Raw genomic sequence first — 23,209 nt, 5'->3', positions numbered from 1 at the left:
CAAAAACTAGGATGTTACGATTTCTCAAATAAATAAAACTTTTACTTTGTGAGCTTCTATTTATGTTTAGAGAAATAAAAGGGTCATATGTAATTCCAGTTTCTCAATCACAGCTTAAAGAACTGTATGACTTTCCATGTTAAAATCTACAATCTCTGCACATGTATCTAGTATCCTGATATAAGGATGTACGTGATTCTCCATGACATTGTCTCTAACCTTTCTGTGGGCGCATAAATCTGATGAAGTAGGTTTTCATAGTAAAATGTAAGTCAGTATTCGAATTAACGTTAAAATTTTTAAAAATGTGTACTTCCCCCCAAAACATGCCCAGAACCCCCACTAGTTACGTTTTTGGCCGTAACTGCGCCTTCGGTAGTTGAAGATTGCCTTAAAGAAGTTTCTTTTGCAATTTATGAGGGAAGTTTGGATAAGAAGGACTTGGAAGGAGCAACTGAGTCACAGTGGAACTTAAAAATTAGAATAGCTTTGAGGCTACAGAATTTTTCTCATGTGCTCTGATGATTTCATGCATAAAGGCACGAAAAACTTGATATGACACTTACATGACTTGAGGATCCACACAATAACAAAACAATCCTATTAAAACAACATGGACCTTTTATGACTCTCGCACGTTTCAGATGTTACACAAACTGCGTCGCCTATTTCAATGGTCACGATGAGCCATAATACTGGATGTCTCCTTTTTAAGATGAGGAAACTGAGGCTCAGAGAGGTGAAATGACTTGCCAAGGTTTACACAGTCAATGAACAGCTGGGATTTCAAGCCTGGTCGCCTGACACCAAAGTCCATGTTCTTTTCCCTCTTCTATGATGATACATTTCTGTGGGGGATGTTTGTCTCTGTGTTTATTTTGCTGTCTGTACTAAGGCTTGGCAAAGGTAAACGCATATACCAAATGAAAAATTCCGACCACTTATTTCCCCCTTTCTAGGTCCACTAATATTTTCACGATGATGAAAAACTGTAGCATGACGAATTAAGACTTAAAGAGATAAGGTGACCTTCTCAGTCCTGCTAATTGAGATGAAGGAGAAATTCGAACCTCCTCGAAAATGCCACATGGTAGGATTCACGAGTCCTGAGTTAAAGATGTTAGCCTGATTCCTCCCCTGGCCCCCAACTCCAACATAAACAATCATGTGGGGATGTGATCATTAACTTGTCAATATTTAATGACACCAAAAAAGTGACCTCTCTGAGCTGGTCTCCAAATGCTGTGCTCAGTTATCTGCTCTGCTGCCACTGTGCTGTAATTTTTAGCTGATTACACATTAGTTCATTTAGCTTTGTTTCCTCTTCCCTACTGTGCCATACTATTAAAGGAAAGCGAGGGGCCTGGCATCCCTCTGTGCACAGAGCTGGTATTGTCACAGTGTAATAAGGATACATCCAGTCAAACAGCATGGTGTAGCTGGTCTTTGTGTTCAGTGCAAAGGCAATCCCTCGAAGATCTCTTGCCAGCCCGATCAACATACGCTGTCAGTGGGAAAGAGACACAGTAATTGATTTTCACGTGAGCACAGAGCAGATGGAGTAATAATCAGGCAATAATGACCACATATCTGATTTTGATTCATTAGCTAAAATGTCTCGCTCAGATCCCTTTCTATAGAAAACCATAGACTCTTTAAACAAACAGACCATCAAACCTGCTGACCAACTCCACTTTGATTCTTATAAATTGAGCTAAGTTGTAATTCCAGTAGCGTAGGAACATGGAGATTAATGTTTTGTTTCTGAATAATGCCAAATTAGAAAAATATAAAAGAGGATTGATAATTCCACAAAACAGAAATGCACAGGGTCTAGAGGTCTAGACATTATTTAATAGCAAACCTTAGCCACACTGGCTCGCATGAAATCAGCCCCACTATGCAATTCAGAGTCTATCCTGGAAGCACACCGGCATTTCGAGATCCCAAAGGAATATCCTTAGTGACTGAGGACAAAATAAAACTGGCCAGGCAACCTATCAGTAGCGTGACATACCCAGAGACGCACTGTCATTCCCCAAGCAAGAAAAAGGTGTAAAGAAAAGAGTTCTATATTCGTTGTCGGAAGACTTAATTTTGAATCCAGCTGCGCTCCTTAGCTGTAAGTCTTAAAGGACGGTAGTTTATCAGTCTCAGTTTCTCATCTATAAAAGGGGCTAACAGTATCTCTTTCAGAGGCATTGTAAGGAATAAGTTTAATAAACTTATGTACAAATGCCTAACGAGAGCATTTTGGTACACGCTAAAATTAAACATTGATATATTTTCAGTCAATTAGAGCACGTCTCCATAAATATTTAGTTTTAGAAAGAGAGAGAGAAAGAAAACTTGACTCTAAAAGAGATCTGACTTGTACTGTGGATGCTTAATTAAGCTGTCCTTAGGCTGATGCCCGGGAAGAGAAAAAGAAAACCCATGAACAGATGCTAGGATGTCAGAACAAAGAGCACAAATAAACAGAACTGGAAAGCAAGGGGGTGGGATAATTGAGATATGCAACTGCGACTTCTGAAGATACTGTTTCAGTGGAAATATCTGCCGGAAAATGGTCTCTGAACTTTTCATTTGACCAGATCATTCCCCCCTCACGCTTCAGTAAAAAAATGAAAACCTCTTTAGGAAGGTGTTTAAATCATCATTAGGGACCTGGAAATGAGTCATGACCCTCACCTTACTGGCTGAACAACATTTCAAAGTATTAAACAGTTAACCTGTCAGAGGTGTCTATAAATTTCTGATCTTCCTGCCACTGCACCTAATAGGTGACTCATTGTAACTGGAAGTTGTTTATAAGGATGCTCAGTTTCTATACTGTCTAACAGTTTACAGGGTGATGGTCATCTCAATTTCTGAATCTGTAAATCCCGAAGACCTGTTCCTGCTTCTTTAAACGACTTATTCTTTTCCCTCTCATAATCTCGCCAGGCCGTGTTTTTCTGTAATTGGCTAGTCTCCTGTATAGTTCTCTCATGAGACTTGCTATTTTTCTTAAAAAAACTATTTTGCCTTCTATGTAACCTATCTTCACTACCTGGAACCTGCCCCCTTTCGTGGCTTCCCGTTTCTCACGGCCTCTAGAAAAAAAAAAAATAGATCTTCTAAGAAGCCATCTTTGACTAATTCTGCTCTTGAGCATTTAGCTATGCAGTCTTTCTATTAAAGTGACCTTTTTGGTCTATTTTTATTACGTGCACTTACAGGGTACTCTTCAAAAAAATCTTAAATTTTCGCATATATATATATAGATAGATATATATAGATATAGATAGATAGATAGATAGATATAAGGTACCCACCATTCGACTCTAATCAATAGGGACCATGAGTTTCACTTTCTTTATGTCTACTGCAAAGGGCTCTCAAAACATTTTAGACTATCCTCATTACACAAAAAGATTAAAATTGATTTCATTACAAGTTTTTCTTCCTTCGAAGATAATAGACGTGCTCTAATTGACTGAAAATATATCAATGTTTAATTTTAGAGAATGTTACTATAGAGAGGAGAAAGAATATAACAACATAATAACTAAGTGTACGTTTTCGAAAGATTTGACATGAGCAGGAAAATGCGGCGTTAACGTTAAGAAACGGATTTCTTATGCTCGAGCAATATCTTTTGTCTCAAAGCAGCAAGAGTATCTGTGTAATAATCCACACAGATACTCGTACAGCACTGAATACTTTCCTGAGAGCCAAAACATACCCAGTTTTGGCACGACACAGGAAACTTCGCCAGGAGCTCAACCCGGCTACGAAACGATCTCAGAGAGCGAGAGGTGATCTGGTTGAAGTTTTGGGGAGGAGGAGCCACGATTCACCATCTCATTTAAAAGCGTACGAAGGGGTTTATCGGAAAAGTGGCCTTTCTCCTACGGTTGGTCAACACTTGATTGACCGGACACGCGAGCGGCCCCCATATTTTTAGCGAGGTTGTTTTGGGGAGGTGGGCAGGTCTGGTGTCTGGTCCTGGGGACTCCTTTTCAGATGGCTTGAGGAGAATCTGCTCCCTGCTCCAGTGTGCGGCGTGGTGAACAGTTGTCTGTGTGCCAAGTGTGAGACGGATGGTCTAGGAAGCAGCTGAACTGCGGCTCCTTCCACCCCGACCCCCAAAATAGGGTTTCTAATGGAAAGTCTGACAGACCCTTTACTGTAGTGGCACTACTGGGGGCAGCTATAATATTACCCTCATAATTCTACTATATAATAACAACAAAGAAAAAGAAGGTGAAGGGTCATTGTGCTTTGTCTTTAGAATTAAGATGGCTGTCTTCATCCTTACAGCATACTCTTAATTCTGGAGACACATCTTAATAACCTCTAAATAGTTCCAACAAAAGAGCCGTGTCAGAGGAATGAGCAGGCCCCAAGGTGTTTCAACTGGAGTGTTTTCATCTGCCTTTATTGCTCTATCCCTCTCCAGAATTAAGGCAATAACCTGTGATAAATTATTCAGGAACTGCTACAGGGATCAAAGCAAAATCATTCTGTTAAAGTGCTGTTTGCAACATTTGGCACTTAGTGCGAAAACTTTTAATGTGCGCATGCTGAAAATCAAGGATTTTAAATAATTTAACATTGTGGAGTTTATACGGAGGGACTAAAGATAGCAGGTTCCTATTTAACTGCTCCTCTTCCTCTGGTAAGTTTCATTCATTTTTCCTTAAAACCGATGACGTCATGGCCAAATCAAAAATGATGCATGAGTCAGGGGAGTATTTTGGACTACGGTTTACTATGGATACAATAATATGAGGGAAAAACATATATTTTGAACTAATGCTTCAGAGTCAGGATTTGTCACAGCATTTTCTTTCTTTCTTTCTTTTCCTTTACTTTGAAGAGAAAAACCCAAGACAAAAATTCCATGCTCTCTTCAATTTTATTAGGACTAAGTAAGAAAACAAACCTATAAATTTGAGAGTTGTGCAGCATTTCCTCCCCCTCGCAACCGTATTTCAATTTGGCAACACAGGTCCTTAATGTTTATGTTCATCCTAAAATCCGCATTTGAAAAATATCTATAAATAGGGAGTTAGAAAATCCTGGTAAGGGTTGCAAATTAAATGAATATAGCAGTCCTGAGGCATTTTCATAGAGATATTTTAACAGCATCACCTCCTGTGGATTGGAATACTAAATACTTTATTGAAGAACAAAACAGAACTGTTTTTATCTCTAGTACTTGCGAAATGAAGTACCTGAAAGCACTTTTGCATGTATTATTTATTCATCGTGATAGAAAAATAGCCTTAACCTAATAAATTACATTTAAAAGCATTTAGTGCAAAAGTTTTGTTTATGATAAAGCAACAGATTTAGTTCTTTACGGGTAGCTTAAAGCACCAAGTTTTCTTTATACAAATTAGACAGATGGTGCTTACAGTAGAATTTACTAAAGGTCTGTCACAACAAATGCAGCCAAGCTGCATATTTAATCACTGCAGAATCTTGTCTACCTGCAGCTGCCAACTGCTAATCCAATTTCCCTGATAAATGTGGCAAGAGACACGATCAGCAATAAAGAGCATCTAACTCCATTTTCCTGCAGGGCGTCTTTTGATGAACATTTAGGACGGAAGCGCGGAGTGCACTGTGTGGCCTTGGTTCGTGGCAGCTGCATGCATTCTGAGGCACAGTTCTCAGGTTACTCACTTAATTCTGCCACTATCATTACGTTGCTATTGATCTCGGTAGCTGTTGCCTACACAGCATTACTCTAGATGAAGCTGAATCAGGCAGTTATCATGCATCAAACTTGCTCAAAAGCCTGGAGATTTCCCCTTAATTACTTGTGATTTTATTTGCAAATACCGTTAAAGTGTAATCAAGCAGTCACTTTCCAGGGTCGTTAAGAACTTGCTGGTTTAGGGATATATCACTGGAACGCCATTAAAAATGACTCGAGGAAGATGGTTTCTATCAAACTAGATGGGATTACATCAAAACGGGCTTGGAGTATAATGAAATCTTCAAATGAGACAAATGTAATTTTTAGGAAGATGGTGGTTTTGAACTTCGCTTCTTTCTCATGTAAAGGGTAGCAATGGCCACCTTAAAGCTGCAGAGATCTTGCTGGTCACCAAAAATATTTGTAAAACACCTCAAAAAACACATCTAACCTGAGTAGAAAAACGGGTGAAGAATTTCAGCAAGACTATAAACACGAAGTCGGTCCCCACGATCCTTTTTGGTTTTACAATTCTGTGACAATCCCATGTTGATAAATGTTCATTTCAAAAACTCTATTTCAAATTAAAAGGTATAGTACTTGGCTAATTATTTTTTGGTAGAAGAATTATACTAAAATAACCATCGAAGGCCATCATTTTTCTATTTGGCTTCTTGCTTTTTTTTTTTTGGTAGAGAGAGGAGGAACCATTCAAAATGATGGTTAATATTTTCAATGTATTTCAAAGAGCAATAAAATATGACTCAGGCATCACCAACAAAGGTGCCTGCGTTCTCTGGAGTACATTTATTAGTCCCTTAAAAATAATAATCAGTGTCAATCTACTTAATACAGCCCCGACATATTACAATTTCAGAAGATGCTATTCCTATTTAGCAGATCTTATGCTCCCCACCCTCCACATTAAAATATGGGGCTGTTTTGTCACAAACAGCTTGCTACACTTAAGGATTTTACTAATAAAACATAATGTTGTCTTAGATATTATGACTGTTGCCACAGCTGAACTGACTTGTCAAATCAATCCTAATATGGCTCCCACAGGCACATAAAAACCTTATTTAGCTATCAGTTATCCTAATCACTTTGTTCAGTTTAAGAATGCAATACTTCAAGCCCAGCTCCTATTTATACATATATGCCTAGCCATTTAATAAAGTCTTGATTTATATAAATTCTTGTTTAAAAAAATATTTAGAGACGTAGCGTTTTAGCATGTGTATGTTTGTGCATTCCTCCATATAAACATGCTGAAACGTACAGGGCCGGGTAGATGACGGAACGGGGAGGTTTAAGGTGGCGTACCCCCGAGAAATGCTCTTTCAAAGATGCTGACTGCCACGAGAGACGAACCTGTGCCATCTAATCATCAACGGACTATCCAAACTCACCGCTGACCTCAAAGTGCATTTGTATAAGAAACTTCAGTACTTATATGAAAAGTAGGGCTCAAAGACACGTGCAACCCAGAACGTGGGGTGGATGAGGCTCGGGGCGCACGTGCGCAGGTAGAGCCTTCTGCACCTAGGTATCCTAGGAAGGACAAAATTCTTTCCCCGTGCTTGGAAACGAACCCACCTTTACATCTTCTTGTTTAAAGTTGTTGTTGAATATTTGTAATATTGTTTCGAAAGAGACCGTCAGAGGCAGCATGAAATTCTCAAATTCGTCCTCATCTTCGCCTATCAGAAAAACAAAAGGGTGACCACGGTTTAAAACGTGTGCTATCGTATGTGAGCCTCAATTGCGAGAGCTCCGTTCAGGGTAGAAATGTTCTCGCGAAGGGGTTGGCCTGCAGTCACACGCAGGGCACATTTTGTGCTTTGGTTCACTGAATATTCTGGGGTTCTGCCTTCTCTTTTTGCACCAGATGAAACAGCAGAATTACTTACCAGCCATTTTGTCTTCCCCTGGCTCTTTACTGGACCAAACAGACTCGTGCCCCAGGCATCTCAGCCCCTCGGCTGTTAGGGGCCCCCAGAGCCACCCTGATGCCTCAGGAAGCGACTTTCAAAGCCTCAGAGACAAAGATCTTTTTTTCCCCTTCTCCTTGGGTGCCAAGACCCCGAAGGGCTCACAGACTCAGGTGCCCCGAGAAGTCTAAGTTATTATTCTTCTATTTATTATTTTGTTTTTAAAACTTAATTTGTTAAACAGATAGCAGGCAAACTTTTATCTGCCAAATAGGATGAAGTACCTCGTGGGTCATTTCGATTTTAAGTACATTCTCCATGGGTACATTTCCTCTTGTACTAAGCTTCTTTTTCTTTATAGAAAGGGAGAGACATTTTCCTTTTTTTTTTGCCTTAAAAGTTAGACTACAGTTTTCTCAGGGGCTCTGCCAAAGCAGTCTTCACTTCACACGGATGTGCACAACTGACAATTATATAGAGTATTCTTTTTAAAAGAGTTTTTCTTTCTAAATGAGAGAGTTGATTCTCATTCATCCTGTGCCACAGGGAACTAAGAGCCCCACTTTTACTGATGAAATAGGCAGAGAGAAGTTAGGTGACTTGCTCAAGGTGGCACGATTTGGTCCTGCCTTCCTGATTTCTACCCTGGGTTTTTAAATAGAGCACTGAAGAAGAAACGAGATCTCAGAGAAGAGATCAGTGGTTCCCAAAGTTTGGTCCTTGACCCAGCAACATCAGTATCACGTGGGAACTCGTTAGAGTAAACTCCTGGGTTCCAGCCCAGATACACTGAATCAGAAACTCTGGGGTGGGGTCTAGCGATTTTTGTCTTAAGAGGCCCTCCAGGTAATTCAGAGGCATGCAAATACTTGAGAAACACTGGCCTGTACATCATTCTACAGACAAGGAAACTGAGGTCCAAGGCCACGTACACAGACCAACGGCAGAATCGGGATCTTTCGACTTGTAAGGAGTGGCTCACTTGGCTGACCCTGATCTTTCGTGACTTCTCTTTTCCCTTTAACCTTACGTAATTTGTTTCCAGAGTCCGAGAGAATCGGGGACTTGGCTTTGTTCACAACGAGATGTCAAAATGCTGAGTCTGTCCTGGTGTGCTGTTGGAGGCAAGGGTCAAGATCCCAGCCAAAGGGTGAGGCAGAACAAATTATAATCCCTGCTCCGTCGACTGGCTGTGCGACCAAGTTATTCCTCTTAGGCACGCCCTCTGTCAGGCGGTGACAACGTCGGAGAGCTTTACAGAGCCATTCTTATTTTCCAAAGCCTGGTCAGATGATCACTTTCCCAACATCTGAGCCAAGCTCCCCCACAAGTGCCCGAGGTCCCACTGCAAGTGTCCCGCCTTCCCTCTTCGGTTTCACACAGCATTCTGTCTGTCTGATACCATTTATCAGAAGGCCTTAGATGGCGGGTATTTAGGCAGATAGCTTATAATAACACTAATAATACCACCTACATCATTCCACCATTACCATCATCTGATGAGGGTTACTGTGGGGATTGAAGGAGATAAAGTTTATAACGTGTATGTAAATCATCAGGTCTATCGGCCCACACTGATAGTATCTTTGGCTTCGCTTCTGGAGAGCCGAGACTGTATCTTTGCATTTCTCAGTCAAAGAGAACTCAGAACAGAGAGTGATAAACAGCCTTGGTGTCTGGCTTCCCCACATACTGTTCAGCTTCAGATATTTACCAGTCACTCTGAGTCTGTTTTCTCACCTACAAAATAAGGATGAAAATACCTATCTGTGAAGGTTATTGTCAATATTAAATCTTATAACACGTGAAAAATAGAAGGTGCTCAGTAAACAGCAGTGGTGATACTAGGATTTTAGTATTTGTACTGAGAACAGTGCCTGGCATGTATTAGAGAAATACTGTATTTGAATAGAAATTCGCCTTTATTGCACAATAAAGGTGAATTTTAAAACTCCCTTATTTAATAAGACACCTGATATAGAATAATGCGTTCACTGAAGTAAACGTTATCAAATCCTTAAATATGTAATACATTTACATTCTATTTAAACTATATAATTTCGATCCTCTAAGATGAAGCATTTTCTAAGTCTGCAAGTATTGACGGGAACACCGCAGGCTGACAAGGGAGGTGGAAAGAGTGGGTGCTTGAATCCTGGCTCTGCTACTGCCAGCCGTCTGGTTTTGGATAAAGTCTCTTCGCTCATCCAAACCTTCGTGTCCTCATCTGTCATTAAATAATATTTACAATAGACCCCCCCCCCTTATCTGTGGTGTCACTTTCTACAGTTTCAATTACCCATGCTTAATCGAGGTCCAAATACACGAAATGAAAAATTCCAGAAATAAAACGATTCATAAGTTTTAAATTGCGTGCTGCTCTGAGTCGCATGGTGAAATCTTGTGGCATTTCGCCCTGTCCCGGCCGGGCCGTGAATCATCGCTTTGTCCGGTGTGTCCACGCCGCAGATGCTCCCCCGCCCATCTGGCGCCAAGCAGCCGTCTCGGTCAGAGCCACTGTCACGGTATCGCGGTGCTCGTGTTCACCCAACCCTCGTTCTACTTAACAGCGACACGAAGCGCGGGGGCGGCGAGGCTGGCAAGTCGGATCTGCCACAGAGAAGCCGTGAAGTGCTTCCTTTAAGTGAGAGGTGAAAGTTTCTGACTTACTAAGGAAAGAAAAAAAATCGTATGCTGAGGCGGCTAAGAACGATGGGAAGAACAAACCTATCTGTGAAATTGTGAAGGAGGAAAAAAAATGTGTGCTAGCTTCGCTGTCACGCCTCGAACTGCAAAAGTTATGGCCACAGTGCCTGGTAAGTGCTTAGTTAGGATGGAAGAGGCATTAAATCTGCAGGTGGAAGACCTGAACGGAAAACGCATCTGACTGACGGCCATGCTCTGCGCCAGAAAGAATCGAGCCAGTACGAAACGCTTCAGCAAGGGGCCGCCTGAACCGGGGGCCACACTCACATCTTTTCTTATGGTGTATTATTATAACTGTTCTATTTTATTATTAGCTATCGTTAATCTCTTTACTGTGCCCGATTTAGAAACTACACTTTCCCACAGACATGTATGTATAGAAAGAAACAACATCTGCAGGGTTCGGTACTATTTGTGGTTTCGAGCATCCACTGGGGGTCTCAGAATGTATCTCTCGTGGATGGGCGGGGGAGGGGGCTACCGTACTTCCTAAAGTTAGCTGTAAGGATTAAATGACAAAACATGTGTAAGTGCCCTTGCTCAGTGTCTGGCACTTAATGAATGACGGCCATTAGCGTTTTTGTTGTTTGGAGTTTGACATGGACTTAGGCGATGATGGTGATCAAATAAAGTGTGGCCACGAGGTCCCTAGGCCGATACCCTTCCGCTGGGAGCAAAGCTTTTCCGGGGAAAGCATAAACTCAGGATTTTAACATTTCCACCCTTTCCTTAACGTACTGAGCTACAGATCAAAAACCTTCCTGACTTCACCTCTTTCCTCAGTCAAATTTTGAGGCAAACAGGGACATCGGGAGCACAAGGGCGCGGCCACCAGGATGCGCAGGGAGAAGTCAAGGAGAAAATACCGAAGACAAACGTGAGCAGCGATTCTACTTAAACGTCACTTCTGCAGAAAAGGCCTCCACTGAGCACTGCACCTAGATGGCACCGCGGGACCTACCTCCCGCCCTCAGCCACTTTCCAACCCCTATGAGACTTACGTAGTATGACTGGCTAGTAATTTACGAATGTATTCGCTGCCCTCCCTACTAGAACACAAGCTCCTTGGGGAAGTGACCTGGTCTGTTTCGATCCTGGCCGTATCCCTACAGGGTGCTTGGTATAGCGTCTGGCACTCGAGGAATATCTGCGTAGTGTCTGAATGAATAACAGCGGTCATTTCCTGAGTGCTGACTATGCGCAGGCAATGACTCTGGCGCTGTTTACGTAACGAACACCCACGCGGCTCTTACTACGTTTGAAGCACTGTTGAGTGTCATAAACTGTGTCCACAATCCTGTGAAGTTAGGTGATGATTTCCTTCATTCTACATGTGAACTAAGAGAGAGGCTCAAAGGAGATAAGCGATTTGCCCAATATCCTCCGGCTGATAAAATGTCAGTGAACTAGGATCCTCAACCAAATCTGCTTTGCTGCCGATCTCATGTTCTTCTCCCCATGTCTCTGTTGGAGTGGAAGGTGTCAGAGGTGGGGGCTCAAGTCAGCGTCACGGAATCTTGAGTCTGGAGCCGCACCAAAAGGGTGAAGAATAATCAACGTGGCTGGTGAGGAGAAAAATTCCTCAGCAGTCGTTCAAGGTTAAGGCAGGCGACGCCGAGACACCGGTGGCCTTATTCTGACAAGAGTGTTTGCCTTTCAGGTAGCACTGCTTCCTCTGTGACTGCGACGTGACGTGCTGTATCCTCCACGCTGCGAAGCTGCTCAATTCTGCTTACATCATGCGAACAACTTTATACAACATGTTACAGACTGTTTCCTCATCTGTGTTATGACGTCATATTCAAATATGCAGTCATATATTTAGTATGCCGAATGTATATGTGATCACTTTATAAATAATACTTGAATCTGACTTTTTTTCCCTAACAAGATGAGGGCCCAGAAACCAGTTTGATTTGAAGGCCAAGTGCCCATTTATAGATTAATATTTTCAATGACATCGAGTAAAGTAAATATTAACATAACACTGTAAGTTCTCAGTCATGCACAGATTTTAAAATAATAATAAATTCTTTGGCTTTTAAGTAAAACCCAAAGCTAATTCCCTCCACTGGATTTCTGAGGATCTGATTCAATAGAAAGCTATTCCTTTTTCTGAGTTTCAAATACTTTTCCTTTGAAGTGACATTAAAATACCGATAGTAACTCTGTCAGTAGGTTGGCTTTTGGATAAGTTGCAGGACACTAGATTTGTTATTTTGTGTCATTTAAAACCTCGAGTGGTGGGAATGTAAAACAGTGCAGCCAGTATAATACGATGCAGCCACTGTGGAGAAAAGTTTGGCAGTTACTCAAAAAGTTAAACACAGAATTGCGATGTGACTCAGCAATTCTACCCCTAGATATAAACCCAAGAGAAGTGAAAGCCTGTGTCCACACAAGACTTAAACACGAATGTTCATAGAAGCATTAGCATCACAGCCAAAAGGCAGAAACGACCCAATTGTGCATCAACTATTCATCAATGGATAAATAATATGGTATATTTACACGAAGGAATATTAGTCAGCGGTAAAAGGGAACGAAGTGCTGACACATGCTAAAATATGAATGGGCCGTGAAAACATTATGCCAGACAGAATATTATGCGATTCCATTTATATTAAAGGCCTCGAATGGGCAAATCCGTAGAGCTGGAACGTAGATTATGGGCTGCCAGGGGCTGCGGGGAGGGGTAAGAAGGAGTGACTGCTTGAAGACACAGAGTTTCTTTCTGGGGCGATGAAAATATTCTGGAATTAGATGATGATGGTTGTAAAACTATGTGAATAGTCTAAATATACTAAATACTACTGAATTGTACACTTTGAAAGGATAAATTTTATGGTATGTAAATCTTGAAAAATAAAAATCCAAAACCACAAACAGTAAAACTCTGGGTTTCTTTCCCCCTATCTCCATCCCTTGAAATGTATACAGAATAGTGAAATTTCTCATTTCCTCAAATTCCTCAGCTGGATTACACGGGGAGTGGCCAAGGAGAAGCAAGTAATAAAGTAACTATGGTAATGACAAATGATGGTGGCCAGCAGTTACTAGGATTTACCGCGTGACGAGCATTACGCGAAACACTTTGGCATCGGTGATAGGTCGGTGTGGCAGGCTGAGTAGTGGCCCCCAAAGGTGTCCACATCCAAACCCTTGGACTCTGTGAAGATGTTCGATTCTATGACAAAGGGGCATTAAGGCTGCTAATCAATTGACTTTGACATCGAAGGTTATCCTGGTCATCTGGGGGGGTCCGATGTAATCACGAAGGTCCTTGAAAGCATTAGCGGGGAGACAGGGAGAGCTGGCAACGTGAGGCGCTGGTCCGATGTCGCTGGAGAGAGAGGGCCACGGGCCCAGGAAGCAGCCCGTCTCTGGACTGGGGCAGGCGAGGGGACACGTCCCTCCTGAGCGCCTACAGAGAGCAGCACTGTCCTGCCGACACCCTGACTCAGCCCACTGAGACCCACCTCAGACCTCCGACCTCCAGAATTGTAAAATGAGGAATCTGTAATATTTTAGCATCGACTTTGTGGTACGTCGTGACAGTGGTAACAGGAAACTAACGCAGTCAGTAAAGTTCGGGCCTGAAGCCTCCATTTCAAACTAAAGAGAATGAAGAGGACGAACAATCCATTCAAAACCAAGTCCCGGCGGGTAATGTCAGAAGAGCCAGCGACTCCCACAGGCCCAGGCCCACACCACCGGCTCTTCCCCAGTGCTTCATTCAGACAGCGCGTGTGAAGTTCCAGGATGAAGCCTTGAGAAACGTGCTTAGCTAGATCTGTCTAACTTGGGCCAGAATTCGGTTTTCGTTTTCATTTCCCTCTAAACTGCCTAGCAGTTCGCGGGCTTTGAGATGGCTTGTGGCTTCAGGCAGGGCAGCATGGTATTCCAGTCTGTCAGGAAGTGTCGCCGACTTATGCTCCTTTGGAAAACAGTAGCCCAGGTACTGAAGGCAGGGTGGCTGCATCAAGGGCACCGAACCTGCCTCGTCGGGAGGTGCCGGTGGCAGTCAGTGTCCCTAACAGTACATTCAGTAAACATTTGTGTCGTGATATATACTGAGTACTTCTTTTGTGACAGAAATTGTTCCAGGCCCTTTTTGCACATCTTTATCTTATTTAAGCCACGTGACAACTCTTTAAGGTAGATTCCTCCATTTAATAGATAAAAAAATTGAGGCTCCCTTTAATCCCTCTCCCTAGGGAACCAGAATGTTTATTTTAATTCCCAGAAGAAAAATACATTGCCCGCTGCAGACTGTTGTACTCTTTCCCTAAGAAGCTACCCTAAAAAGTTTCGTCCCTGAAGCACCTCGTCCCCTGGGGCGCTTTGGACTGTACCCTCAAAACCAGGTAAGTTATTAAAACTGGATCTGGACTTAATGGGCTGCTTTCTGCCAACAGGGCCAGCTAATTAGTCTTAATTATCTCATTATAGATTCTAAGTATTTCCAGCTGCTTCTTTACCCCTTATTGCCCACTCCCACCCCCGCCCCCCACGTCTATTTTCCAGACTGTCTTTGCCAAGTCATGGACACGGGTGATAGATGGGTGTATTCTTCCTATCTATCAGAACATTAGCTGCTTCTGATCCAGCTTCTCCCTTGCTAAATCCTCCTGGGATATCTTTTGCGTTTCTTTATTCATCAAAAGAAATACGCTTTGGCCAATTATTAGACATAAGGACAAATTTTAAAAACTGCATTTGACTTTCGCTGACCATGGAAATATAATATGCCTATATAGGGCAAATAATAAACGTGAATCTATCTTTATTTGATAGAAGCTGGGAAAGTAACCTTTCTCCCTACTTCTCACTGTCTCCAAAGCCTCAAATCAATCATTCAGTCCAAACAGTTCAAACAAAAATGAAGAAGAAAAAGTTACATTTCCTAATCAATCGAACATGTGAAAGGTGGAAGTAACGACTTAGCAAAAGGAACAAGAACGTGTGGTCACAGGGCTACAGGGCCCATGACCGACTCTGGGCAAAACATCTAATCTCTGCACCTCACTTTTCCAACGGCCGGACAATGCAACGGTACCTGCTCGTGTGGGCTGTCACGAGGATCGAATAGGGTAATGTATATGAAAGTGGTTTTAAAACTACAAATCTGTAAACAGATCTTAGTTATTATTACTAAAGAAAAGGAAAGTTTCCTCCTTCTTTGTATTTTTAACTTCTATCCTTACTAGCGATTTGTAGAATACTCTTCCTTTTTTATTCAAGTCATTTACTTGTTATTTAAAATTTCTGAAATTCCAGCTAGAGATATCTTTAGGTGTTAAGTACCCGTTATAAGCCACAAAGGTAGATGGATGCTATGTTACCCTCGTCCCTATAGAGAGAAGTATCTCTTCATGTGTATAAACGCCATTTTAATATTAGCTTCCCTGGGATCATTAAAATATATGACTGCATCTGAGAGTCTGAGCATCTAAGGAAAGCTTTGCTCGCTCAGGTTCTATCATCACGATTCTCATCTTCAGAGTTTGAGATAAGGTGCACTCATAAAAGGTGCAAGGGAAAACAACTACTGGTGACATTGGACACTTCTAAATTTGTGGCTGATAACAACTGAATTTGTAACTAATAATACTAAGTTCTCCACAAAACAAAAAGCCTTGTTATAGCTTTTTTCCACACTTACTAGCCTCTCCGATATTTGTCAACTGAATTCACTTCCACTCGAACTAAACAAAACAGAAGGTTTTTATTTATTCCAGTATTTTATACTGAACAGCTCCCCGGAGGGTCTCCATTTACTGGCTTGGGTAATACTATCTTTCTTTTAGTTTATTAGATTGACGAAGTTAATTTAAAAAAAAACCTAAGGAACTTTAAGTGATTTTTGGAAGGGCTACCATGCATACACGTGTGGTCGGTCACCCATTGTCTTCTGTAAGGTATCTCGTGAAGGGAATTTTTCCATTTCCATTTATAATTTCTTGGAATACAAAAAATACATCGCCAACACGAAACGTCATCGTTCTGATGATGAAATGTTTTCAATTATGTTCTTTATTCAGCAGAACATTTTATCTAGTTTAGCCAAGGAGCAATTTGATAAAATAGTACAACTGTTTATTGCCAAAAAACCCCCCATTTTCATCTGAAACACAACCTGGGGCACATAGCATCTAATTAAATTCACACAAAGCACAAATTGTTGAATCGAAACCAAAATGCATTTCAAAGTAAATATCAATTAATGTGACACCCAATTTCTAATCACTCCAATGTGCAAGGCTTATACACAAAACATTCAATTTATTTTGTAGGACTGAATTAGAATATGCTTTCTAGCAATCCAAGAATCACGTCTAGTGCTTTGCTAGCAGCTTGGTTAGGTGTTTTTTTCTCTTTGATTCTTACAAAAAAATCATCGTTATAAAAAGTTCCTCCTTAAATTTTTCTTCATTTAGTTTGAGAAGGATGCACTCTTATTACCTGATATTTTTATTTCTTTCATTTAATACATGGATGTCTGCTGCTTTTGGCAAAGAGAACTATCTCTTTTTTCCTTGTTTCCATGACAGTGAACACACAATAGAAAACTATAAAACCACATATACGGGAATACTGACAACGTTCTAGTCGACCCAGTTTGCGAGAAAAGGCTCGAATAATAAAACTGTTTTCAACAACACTCGACAAATGATCGTCTATAAAATAATAACACTTTGAATAGAGGCACCACAAGCGACTAATCTAGCACAAGAGTGGTCAAGTGTAGCAAGTCACTGGTGGAAGTCACCAGCCGTTTCACCTGCTTTGTCTTGGAGAGGCCGCCGGTCAAAGCTACGCCCAGAGAGAGCCTGGCAGGCAGACCTGACTCTGGGAGACGTGAGGATGGCGTCTTGGTTACCGTCCACGTGAGTGCCACTCATTTGCCAAATATTTACCGAGTGCCTACGGCGAACAGATAATGGGGCTGGTGCTACAAAACATGACAAAGGCGAAGTCTGGGCGCCGAGGGAGCTCATCAGATTTGGGGCTCCCTCTGGTTCTCAAGGCAAAGACGCTCCAGTAACACACACCACGAACTGTCACTTGATGCTTATGACTGCCACCATTTTAAAAAGCGAAAAACACTGATAAATAAGAAAGAATCTCTTTCCGAACAACGTAAAAGTTCCATGAGTGGGGTAGCTATTGTTTTTAATTTTATCTATATCCAATTCTGTTTCTCACAAGATATCTAAAAAATGCTTGCAATGTAACAAACATTTATCTTAAAAAAAAAAAACTAAAAAAAAATCAATTTATAGAGGGGATGGGGGAGGGAGGAGGTGGGTGGGGTAAAAGGGGTCCAATATGTGGTGACATTAAAGAATTAAAAGAAATAAATAAATGAAATCAATTTGTACTTTATCTTGTTACAGGTTAAGTATTTCAAAGAACTCTAATCCTGGTGAAAACTAATAAAATCCTATTATTCAAACTCATACATTTTTACCTCGGTTTCTCATACCTGAGTTTACAGTGAGCCACGCAGAACAGAAGCCGCCTTGGCGGAGGCGATGCGCAGCGCAAGGCCCTTTGGGCACCGTCAGGCCCATCAGCCGTCAGCGCTGGTGAGCGTGACCGTGGTCCCATGGTGTAAGCCACCGCAGACACGTGCGCGTTCTTTTGTCTACGATGCCCATGTGAAAACAGACCCTGACCCCTTCCATTGCCAGGTCCTGAGGATGTGCGTGTCGGGGGCTAATTTCTAGGAAATCTCCTCCAGCTAGTTCTCTTTCACTTTGGTCTCCCATTTCTGTCGCTCCGTCTGCCAGGATCATTCGAAGAGCAATCCTAAGGCTCCAGGAATAAATTCAGTCCAGACAAGGGCCCCGCGGCCTTCTTTAATGCTCGGACTACAGGGAAGGAGGAGGGCAAGCTCGCTGAGGGCAGGGGACAGTATGGCCAGGTCTCTGTAGTGCCCTCAGAGCTCAGCACAGTGTGCTCTCTAAATGATTTATTTCAGGACAATGACAAAGAACCTGGGCTGCACTTCTTCTCTCCAAGGCAGCAGCCAAAACGTAATGTAGGCCGGTGTGCGGTATGCAAAGCTGTCGCTCAGATCTACTTGCCTAAGGTAGCAGATGATTGGGTTTTGCACGCCTGGTTTACACTCTTCAAATATTTATAGACAGTTCTCTTTGCCTCGAGCCCTAGTTGTCACTTAGCCAAGTTATACATACATGGTTCTTTTAATCTTTCCTTCGAAATCAATCCTGCTAAGCTCTTTAATCATTCTAGTTGCATTTCCCTCAACTTTTGGCTGTTTGTCTTTATGCTAATTTTCTTCTGTTGAAATGCACAAAAATAATACAAGAGTGGAGCAGAGAGGGGTTTGGTCATCTTTCCATTACAAGGTTCAATGCCTTTTATATGCAAGATAAAATTATTTATCCTCTTTCCTTTTGAAGGATCACATTTTAAAAATTCGTATTTAAGTTGATGGATCAATCAATACATCACAAGAGAGAGGAAGAAAAAAGTATCATCAGTAGTATATTCTCTAAGGATGATATCGTCATTGACTAAACTCTCACGTGTCTACAAAATGATTAATTTAACCTGCGATATTCAAACATAAAGGAAAACGGAGACCCAGAGTAATGCGGGCACCACAGAGAGGTGTAAGTGCCTGTCTAAGGGGCTGTCTACCTGTGGAGACTCCTGGCCAACCTCGGCTTTTCCATAAAAAAAAATTCAAGTCTATTTTTCCCATTGCATAAGTATTAAAGAAAAATTCAAACAATCAGAAACGAGGAAAGGTTACCTCTAGCCAACTACCCAAAGACAATATTTAACATTTTTGAAGAATTTCATCTGCGTCTTTTTTTGATATATTGCCCCTTGCCTTTTCTACTATTATACCAGGAAATTTCATATCTTGCATTATTTTTAAATCATAATTTTAATGACCACACACTATTCCATCGAGTGGGTGTGACTAATTTTACAATTCCCTATGTTGGACATCTATATTGTTTCTATTTTTTCTCTATATTAAACATCATCACAAAGAAAATCTTTCTGTGTAAAGCCTTCCTGTCTTTAAGCTCATTCCTGGATTCGCGGCAGTAAAATTAATGTATTAAAAGATACCCGGAAAATAAATTTTAAGGTAAAGAATTAGTGCAAGTGCTATCTGAAGTGAAAAATACCACCTAAAGTAAAGATTTGTCTTTTGGCCCCGACGCTAACGAGTGAATGCTCAAATCTTAGAAAGTCGTAGAAAACTGCTGGAGTTGGCAAATTCCAATCAATTAAATGTGGTACTCACTAGAATTTCACTTCTTTATCCACACGAATGTACTGTCGATCCCTTATTAAGCAAGCTTAAGTTATTAACCTTACCTAGATCTACCATGAGCAGGCGAGTAAGGGCTGTGTAGAAGGTTGTTCGACACCTGAAGTCACTGAGACTGTACCTGTCACTGATGCCCAGGAAGGGGAAGTGTTCACTCTGATAAAAACAAAAGAGCATCCACAGTTACTAATACTTTATCTAAATGACCCGGAACATTCTAGTCATTCATTAAAGCAAATGAGACTTACCGTGTGATTTTTTAGCATAAATTTCACGGCATCTATCTTCACGAGCTTTTTTAAAAGAATATAGGTAATAGAAGTTAAGGAATCTGGGGAAATAGAACTCTTATCAATAGGTAATAAATCACAAAATAACGCCGAACTATAATGGCATTAATTTCTATTTATGAAGAACAAATATTATTTCTAAAGAGTATTCCTATAGAAAAGTCCTTCATGCTATTAAGAACGATAATCCATTATTAACCAGTGCAATTACTTTTCCTAGCCTATACATGTTCTAGTTATGGAAGGAAAGAATGAATCTTATAATTAAGATAAAAACTTCTTTACTATTAAAGCCTTCATAGCGGAAAATTAAAACTGACCTTTTTTACATTTGGGGTGTAATGTGAGAACTTCTTTCCACTTAATATTATTGTATAATAAAATAATTATAAAAGATCCATAATAGGTTATCAAAAAAGAAAAATTTTCAATTCTAAGAGACAAGGAGCTCAGTTAGTAGAAATCTAGGAAAATTCTGCTTCAGATGAAGATCAGAACACAATGAGGGGGATGTGGCAGATTGCACGTCACAGTTTTAGAGGACAGGCTGAGAGGACCCAATAGAGAACCTAATATTTCTTAACTCCCTACTAGGTGCAAGACATATTTGTTAACTCACCTCATCTTGACAATTACACTGTTAAATAGTGTTTATGATTTCTAATTCATAGATAAGAAAACAAGCACTCATTGAATTAAGTTGCTTGTCCCAGATGACACAGCTGTGGATTGACGGTGCAGAGCCTCGGAGTGGGGTCCGATTCCACTTTCTACTGCATCGCATTATGACCCGGGCACTTTGACTCAGAATGAGAATAACGCTGAGAAGTCATAAACGGGCTCACGTGGCCTAAATAATTTCTGGTTAATGCCGTCATCAAAGAAGGGCTGATGTGGGCTCTAAGAACATCTATTCGGTTTCTAAACACCCCTTTCTTTTACTTTACCTCCGTCGCGTGTTTTCTACTGCAGCCAGGGCCTCTCTTGGTCATCCCTGCATACTCGCTCATACTTCTCTTGCAGGCGATCATAGCCTTACATGGCGCCTTTCACGTTTCCAAAGAAAACGCTGGCTCTTTCTTTCACATCGTCTCCAAATACAGAACTCTGGGATTGCCTCTGTACGGGGGCATTGAGAAGTCTAGCTCTGAACTCTGGTCACTCAGGTGTGCACGTAAAGAGTAGAAGGCACACTGGAACCAGGCTTTTGGCTTCCCTACACCAAACAGCTGGCTGAGTCTGAGTACTATACTCAGCCACTCTGAGCCCTGGTTTCCCTCTCCAACAAGGTGAGGATGAGCCCTACACTCAAGCTATCTACCTTACAGAACTGCTGTGAGGCTCGGATGATGAAAATGATTGTGCCAGTTATAAATCAGGGAGGAGGACACGAAAATGCAGAGGACTGATGTTTACAGAATGTTTACTAATTGCAAAGTCAATTCTAACAATCCTACGAGATAGGCAGTATCGCTTCCATTTTTCAGATGAGGAAACAAACTCAAAAAAACTTAAGTGAAACTTTCCACGAGTAAACGATTCGTATGATTTAGATTCGAGTCTCTTTGACTTTAAAGCAGCCATTCGAGCGGCACAGCGAGCGTGTCTACCTGGCCCACCTCCATGAGACGGTAAGCTTTCTAGAGGCAGGGTCTCCCTCTACACACTTCCTCAGGGCACTGCACTCAGTGGGTGCTCTCAGTGGGTGTTCTCAGCAGGTGCTCAATGGACTGTGTGTTTGTGGCAGGCTGCTGGGCAACAAGATCGGGGCTGATAGGTACCAGGTCTTTCTTTCCCTGCAAAGATGCAGATTTGACGATTTTTCCCAGTGCAAATCACTGAGCAGAAGAACTGCCACTCAAACTTCACTCAGTTAAACATGGTCGGGATCAATAAACTAAGAAATATCTTAAGTAATTACCAAATACAATTGTCTTAGAATTTCAAAGTTAGAAGTGACAGGGTCTATGGGTAATAAGAATACTGCCATTAATAGGAACCTTGCCGTCAGTGCTGCTAATAAACAGCGAGTCATGTTTTGACACTAGAATATTTATGGTAGCAATAAACAGAACATTCACAGGAAGAATCTCATCTGCCAAAGACACATTTTCTGTACAACTGCATCTGTGCACTCTGTACCACGGCCAGCCTCACTGCCTTTTAATTACATTCTAAAGAAAACAAGGATTAAGAATAAATCTTTACCTTTTTTTCTCAATAAGGAAAAAAATGAAAGTTCATCGGAACATTTACATTCCCTTATCGGAGTTCAATTCCAAGCCAGCTATGGTCCTTAAGAGGGCCTGCGATGTTTGAGTAAAAGGCAGATGGCTCCATCACCTTGTGATCTTTATTCTTTCATCTTATCTTGTCTAAGAGATGAGGGTTCTCAGAAGTCGCCTCGTTTTAGCTGGGCGGGAGTGTTTTAGTCGGGTGGCGTTCAGGACAGCTCGTAACAGTCCACGTGGAATGGTGGTTAACAGTAGCAGCGTAGAGCGGTGAGAGAGAGTTCGGGAAGGGTCACACACAGACATGGAAACGGTAGAACCAAGATTCAAACCCAAGTCTGTCTGACTGTAAAGTATAAGCTCTTATCACTAGGTCACATCGTGTCTATTTGATTTTAGACAGGGCAGTGACTCTACAGAGATCGCTAGCTTCTTGAGAGACAACGGAAACCGGAAGTGGTCCCAGAGGGACAGGGAAACTGTTCTTTTAGGAGGGAACCAATTCATCAAATCCAGCAAACTCAGTCCTGCCCGATATCTACTCACGTAACACAGTTTCCCAGAAAATTCCTTTCTATACCCATGTGGTTATGAAAATACTCAGGAAGGTGAAGGTGGGCTTATTGATAGCCAGCGTAACCACAGGAGAAAAGCAAGAAGAAGGTGAAAAAATGGTGTATCTTACAGGTGGTGGGAAATTCTGAATACCTGCATCCTCTAGGAAGGAAGAGAACTAAATTTGGAATGAACTGGTTCCTTAAGTTACAGCACTACCCCATACTTTAATTAATTTAGTAGCTGATGGGTACAGTAGCACCGAGGGTCACTTCGATTCATGGTGTCAAGCCTTTACTAAGTATCTACCATATTTCATCAAACCTACACCACCACTAATTATAAAAAACATGATTTTACGTGCTACTAAGAAAAAGTGTTTAAAAATACCACCCGTTGTAACATCTTATTTACAGAAGTGTTAGAATGTGAAGAAATTTCTATTTGAAAATCAGTGTAATAGATATATGATATTCACT

At 41.3% G+C, this 23,209-nt stretch overlaps 1 protein-coding gene across 8 annotated transcripts in view; it reads right to left on the bottom strand.

Annotated features, from left to right (window-relative positions):
- RANBP17 (RAN binding protein 17) overlaps positions 1 to 23,209 on the bottom strand; it is a 249,100-nt gene that overhangs the window by 58,440 nt on the left and 167,451 nt on the right. For all 8 annotated transcript variants that reach the window (XM_039877752.1, XM_039877743.1, XM_039877708.1 and 5 more), the window contains 4 exons: positions 19,903 to 19,966; positions 19,702 to 19,810; positions 7,292 to 7,395; positions 1,416 to 1,504 (listed from right to left, as the gene is read on the bottom strand). In XM_039877752.1, the coding sequence (XP_039733686.1) occupies positions 1,416 to 1,504; positions 7,292 to 7,395; positions 19,702 to 19,810; positions 19,903 to 19,966 (366 nt within the window). The remainder of the gene's footprint in view (positions 1 to 1,415; positions 1,505 to 7,291; positions 7,396 to 19,701; positions 19,811 to 19,902; positions 19,967 to 23,209) is intronic.

Source organism: Pteropus medius, unplaced genomic scaffold (assembly GCF_902729225.1).
Source record: "Pteropus medius unplaced genomic scaffold, Ma_sr-lr_union100, whole genome shotgun sequence".
NCBI classification, from domain to species: domain Eukaryota; kingdom Metazoa; phylum Chordata; class Mammalia; order Chiroptera; family Pteropodidae; genus Pteropus; species Pteropus medius.
Note: the sequence above shows the minus strand (reverse complement) of the source record. Positions and strands in the feature narration are given on the sequence as shown.